We start from the raw sequence: 5905 nt of genomic DNA, 5'->3' as shown, positions 1-5905 counted from the left end.
ATATTTCGGTACATTTTAGGCGCTTTTCCCCCGAAATAAAAAAGATATCATGCATCGCAAGATTGGCCAAGATTCATGCAAGTCATTGAAAATGTGGCAGTTACCAAAGTCAAGAGGAACTACTGGAAGTAAGGTATCAATTTTAAGAAAACGATCCTGCAAGGAAATTCAGGTATGTCACTCTCAAATGCGTTATATTGTAACTGCATTATAAGGAGTGGCAAGTTTAGGAACCCAGTGTAAAGCGAAATACAATAATCTAATTCTAACAAATTACCTAATTAAGTATGCGAATCTTTAATGATTTCAACCGAAATGCCGGTTAAAAAGCCACAATGCTGTGTTCTCTAGTCCCTGTTTCACGAAATACAATTTTCTCATTCAGACGAGAAATGTTCCTTCTGAGCTTGTTCCATTATTAAACAGTTGAATTTTGATGACTTGATTGATTTAACAAATTTTGAATTTTGAGGGGACTGCATTCTCTGCTTGTTGTTTACAGTACGGCTACAATACAAATGAATCGAAACAGACAAGTCTTGGTTCATCTGTTGCTTCTTTTTAAATTATTCGTCCAGCCGTTTCTCTCCACATCCTTCACGTCTTTTCGTTGTTGTCTTCGTCTTTTTTTTTTTCGTGGTATTATAGCGGTTTAGACAAATGGTTGTAGTCTCTCTTGCGCTCGGAACGTCCGATATGAAGTTGATCACGCAACTCTCGTTAGAAATGCATCCTTTTATATGTTCATTTTGTTTCCTTCAAGACCTATCTCACCTTCGGATTCCGAAAGACATACCAAACAAACTTCTGTAGTATCTCTATCCATCTGCGCTCTAAAGTTGAATCCTTCGGAAACAAAAACTCTAACCGATTTGTTTCCGTGATTGTCTATTTTGCATTTAGGATTGCTACAAGAAACGGACCACAAAACAATAGACCTCTCTCGTTCGGAATAAAACCAGCGATCTGAAAAACTTGCTGTTTAAGAGCTTATCAGCTAAATAGTCTCTCTGTGAGCTTGTACTCGCAGGCAAATTAATTTTTGGTTATCCTAAAACGCCTCATTTTGATGGCTAGTGCCAGTTTTTTCTCGCGCATCCGCCATTTGTAAATACGGTGTTTTAGCCTGCAGAAAAGGCGTTATTTGTTTGCGTTTTTAAGGCGAGCGCGAAGTGCGAGTCACACGCGACGGGAGGAGCTCGCGCTTGCCTTCGTTCGCCCGCAAAACGCGAAAAAGATAACGCCTGTTCTGCATGCTAACCTGTATTAATTAAGCGGTCACTTGGCCATTTCCCGAGGATGATCGCTTAATACAGCTTCGACTGAATTTCGTCGGCTTTGGGTACAAATATTATTCACTGTAGTTGCTAGTTAGAAACAAAGCAAATTGGGAAATGATAGATGTCAACAAGAAGATGTTTCTCTGGCAAAAATAAATATTTACAATAAGAAAACTGGATGAATCGAAATATTAAGAACTTTAAGCAACCATAACGGCAACGTTAACGAAAACCGTCAATTGAAAACAAAGTTTTTTTACTTGAACTAAATCTAACTCGAGATTTATTCTAATTCGTTCAACTTATTGCGCAATGTGTCTGGACTAGCTGGGAACAGCCGATTGGTAGGAACGGCGTTCTGATCAGGAAAAACCTCATTTGCATTTACTTTCAACACACAATTCACATATGCGTCGTCGAAAATCGTCGTCAGTGGTCCCCATGTTTGTTTTGAATCTAAGACGACTTCATGTAACAATACGCGTAAAGTAACCCTAGTTCCCAGACTGTGCCCATCACCAGACGGTACTACATCTACGCCCAACTTTACTACCGTTTTGTTGGAAGAGTCTTTAACGGTGTAAATAAGAACGCCGAGTTGAGTCCGTTTTCCTCGCTGATAAAGCTCTTCTGTGCCTTTCATATTCCACGATTCACCTTCAGCAAAACTAATTACCGACTCGGCGACAACCGAGTGTGTAAAATGTCGTTATATTTATTACTGGCCTCAGCAAGAGGCTCGGTTGTTGCATGTAAACAATTGCGAGAGGCTCTTTTTTGTGATTCGGTGAATTCTCTATAAGCCTGCACCTCCTCTCTATCTATTAAAGCCCCCCCCCCCCCCCCCCAAGTGGTTCAAAGCATGGTCAGTTGGTCTTGAATTTTAACTGAGTTCTTTTCAATGTTAGGAAGTTCTATTGTGTTGAGGTAAATATTATATTGTATTACTGACAGTTGCAATCCATTCCTAGTGCGTTCCAGCTAGTCGCGAGGTAAAACTTTAGAAAAGCTTATTAACGTTTTGCGTAAAACTCGAGATTTCAAACAAACCCCACCCCGCTCTCTAACAAGACCCCTTCCCCCATTCTTGTGACCTGAAATAAGGAAGTCCCTAGTTGCGCTCTACGGAATTAGAGTATTTCAAAAGCTTTTAGTTAAAATTCGGGGGTTAAGGAGTCCTTTATTTCCAAGATATATAGGTAGAGCTTTTTAGATCCCGCACTTGTAAAATCGGGAACACCGTTGAAAAAACAAAGGAAAAGATTTCAGGTCAATGCAGCATTGTCGGTTTTAGCCATACCCTTCTCTTCAAGCTTTGTTTGCCAGTCAGTAAACCACAACACATTTTGCACCATCCTCCTTTATTTAGTTTTCAACTTAGTTTGACAGACTTGCATCTAGCGAGTAATTTGAGATCACTTTGGAATAAACATGTCAAGCAAAACCGCCAGCATTATTACTCGAGCGCCTCATTTCTCCTAGCCCCTTACAGCCCCTTAGTTTTATTATAAAGGTTGAGGTGCAGTTGCAACTGCGACTTTTGTTTGTCGTCATGCAACGATTGACTTGCTTAAATTAAAAACGCGCCAAAGTAAGAGTGAAAGCTGTGCAGGTAAACTTTAACGGTGGAGGTTGGCCATGTTCCCGCATCCAAAGTAATGGCGTCACCAGCCTTCAGATTGAACACCCCACCTGCATACAAAGTACCGTGGCTGTTTCTTGGTTTCACCAGCGGCTGGGTCATGGTAATGATTTTGCTGTTCACGCGAACATAAATTCTTCCATTGTTGATGTAGTAAATTTGAGCGTAAATGAAGTACCGTCCAGAGATGGGTACAATTAGTTTTCCATCTTGGTACTTCATGCCGCCTGCAATGTGAGTGTTAGGAGCGCTAAGAGACCAGTCTTTGATCACTAAAAAGAAATATAAAAACACGAAGGCTTACTGTTGACGTCAATTTTACCCCTAATTTGTGTTCAATAATGGTGATCCAAAGCCATTATCCTCAGTTGCCTAACATAAGATTGTCTCACCGAAAAAACATCATTTTATTTTCAGTTTGCTCGCTCAAAGTCCTCAGTCTGCGTAAATTATCCAAATGCCCTGCAAGCGGTTTTGAACATTTTCTCTTTCGATCTATTATGCGGTTGCTTAGAAGTCATGCATGTGTCATCCTTATGCGAATCCCCAGAATTTTTTTTCACTTAAGCTTATTTGAAAGCTTTCCAATACAAAGTTCTTATAATAACTCCAAATTGTGCAAGATAGGCATCATTGAAGATGATAAGTGCCCTTTCTTGCAAACAAGTAACTCTAATCCCCAGAAATTGGTCTGGAGTTGATTTCAAAATTTAGCTTCAGTTTAGGAGCATACTTTAATCGAAAAATATCTGCTCTGGAGATACGTAATTACCTGTTAAGGACTTATAAGCTGTTCCTCCTTTGTTGGTACTCTCGATGTAAGCAGATGGTTTGTTTGGATCCTGAAAAGAAAAGAGAAGAAAAGAAAAATGGTGTTGCTTCACATTGGCTGTTTCATTCCATTGAGGTTTATTGTGTCAATGATATTGATCATAGTTAATTGACATGAATAGCTCTCAGCAAATCTTGTTAAACTGAAACTTAAAATTCCAAGTTTGGGGATTGTACCTCTCTGCAGTTCAGTGGACTTAAACCTGAAAATAAAAGATTCCCGTTCAATCCTCCTGATTCCTTTGCCAAGAATTAACGTTCTGATCATGAACCAGAAATTGTTGCTGCTTCGGCTGGGATTCAACCGCATTTTAATTACTCTCAAAGAACAATGAAGTCGTGATGATTTAGATGCCGAGCTGCCTTGAAAACTGCACTAAACACAATCAGTCCAGCATGGAATTTTTAGCTAAAATCAAGTTTAAGGCTATGCAGAATGTTACATGTAATTAACGTATCGTACCTGTAGAGAACATTTACAAGGTGTTCCGCTTTCTCCTTTTGCTCCAGTATCCCCCTTTTCACCCTGAAATGGTATATTTCGTATGCATGGGTGAGAGAATTGCAACTTAGTGTAACAGAAAACAGCTGCCAGCTTTACATACTTTAATTTGGCTCCACTATGGAAGAAACTGATAATGCCTAAACCACAAGTTTCCCAGCTTTACCTTTGCGCCTCCATTTCCGTGAACATTGATGTTGATGGGGCAGTTTGGAGTGGCACAAACTTTCTGCTGCAAAACAAAGAAGGCCAGTTTAAAAAGAATTATTCCCTTCTTATCGCGGCCCTATGCCCCACTGGGGGCTCAAAGGACTATGAGATCGCGTCGTTAAATCAACGATTGAAGTCGCGCTCCTAACAGAAATTATCTGAACTAATAATGAGACTGAACTCTCGACGACCTTTTTTTAACAGTCGGTTTAATTTTGGATTTCTTGACCAACTCAGCTAGTCCAAGTTTGTGCGGCAGACAAGCGTTGAATAAATAACCCCGCCAACATTCATCCTACGTTTTTGCGAAATTATTATTTTTCCAACTGAAGTAGCGAAACAAGAAGTTAAGCGATTTACTGAAATGGTGGCGAAGACTTGTAGCTTTCGCTTGAAATACAAACTGTAGAAAGAAATGAATTGACTGAAAGCGACGAGTTGAACTATGCTGAAGGTTTCGTTTGACAAGAAAAATTTCACAGGACGATTGCTCAACATAAATTAGATACGGAAGGAAGTTTTATTCTACGGTCGAGTCCGAGCCAAATTTTTCATGCCAGCACTGTTTCAAAGTGGAGAAAGTAATCTGACTAGGTCAGGAACTTAGAAATCTTAAAATAGTTTTTTGGATTAAAAGAAACAGTCTAACAATCAAACAGGGTCACCCAATGCAACAAGAGCATTAAAGCAAATTTATAATTGAAATGTTTTCTCCTTGCTCGTAGATCATTTTGTACCCTTTCAAAGCATATTTATGTAAGCTATTACATTCGTTGATATGTTAAGTTCGGATGCCTAGTTCGCTGAAAATTTCAATTGTATAAAATTTTAGGAAACGGCATTTTATTCCCGGAATTTGCTTGCTGTTGTTGATTTTTAGAAAATGGTAGCTGACCTTTTGTCGCGGTTTTAACGACAGTCATATTTGCCCCTTCGAAAAGGAAAGAAATTTGTTTTCCAGTCGGTTACGAAATTTTGAGCTGGCATTTTACTGAAAAAAACTGTAGACGTTCTTTGCGACCAAGTCCGAATTTCTCGGAGGCGGTTAGCTTGGCCATCTGAACAGATATCGGCACCGAAATGAACTGTTGGGTGCCCTTGAATTTTTGTAATCCAGCTTACTTGGTTTGCAGAAGTATTTCCCGCTTGGCAGAAATGCAAGTTGGCGCAAACCAGGACAACAAACTTCATGATTCCGACAGCGCTGAAATTTTAGAACTCTGTAGAGTCACAGATCATAGAAGCCGATTAGGCCCACATGAAATACGCGTGTCCAATATGAATCGAAATTGTTTATTAGGGCAAGTACTGAAACAAGCACTGCCTTTGTTTATTCTAAGACATGATGCAATAACTTAGGACGAGGCATTCATGTTTTTTTCAATTTCAAGGTCTTGAATCTGATATCCTTCGTGTAAAGGAATTCACAATGCGAAATTT

The 5905-nt window shown here is 39.5% G+C and overlaps 1 protein-coding gene across 3 annotated transcripts; it reads right to left on the bottom strand.

Moving 5' to 3' along the window:
* Positions 1-2766: 2766 nt before the first annotated feature.
* Positions 2767-5656, bottom strand: LOC146478406 (uncharacterized). Of its 3 annotated transcripts, XM_085111954.1 has the most exons (5): positions 5588-5656; positions 4422-4487; positions 4217-4279; positions 3695-3764; positions 2767-3194 (listed from the first exon to the last, which is right to left on the bottom strand). In XM_085111954.1, the coding sequence occupies exons 1-5, from the start codon at positions 5654-5656 to the stop codon at positions 2851-2853; spliced, it is 612 nt and encodes a 203-aa protein (XP_084968080.1). In that variant the 3' UTR covers positions 2767-2850. The 3 variants fall into 3 exon arrangements, with proteins under 3 accessions (XP_084968080.1, XP_084968081.1, XP_084968082.1); XM_085111955.1 differs by lacking the exon at positions 4217-4279; XM_085111956.1 differs by lacking the exon at positions 4422-4487.
* Positions 5657-5905: the final 249 nt, after the last annotated feature.

The sequence above is a fragment of the Pavona decussata genome, unplaced genomic scaffold (assembly GCF_977016875.1).
Source record: "Pavona decussata unplaced genomic scaffold, jaPavDecu1.1 SCAFFOLD_64, whole genome shotgun sequence".
NCBI classification, from domain to species: Eukaryota; Metazoa; Cnidaria; class Anthozoa; order Scleractinia; family Agariciidae; genus Pavona; species Pavona decussata.
This window is presented reverse-complemented; position numbering and strand designations above follow the sequence as displayed.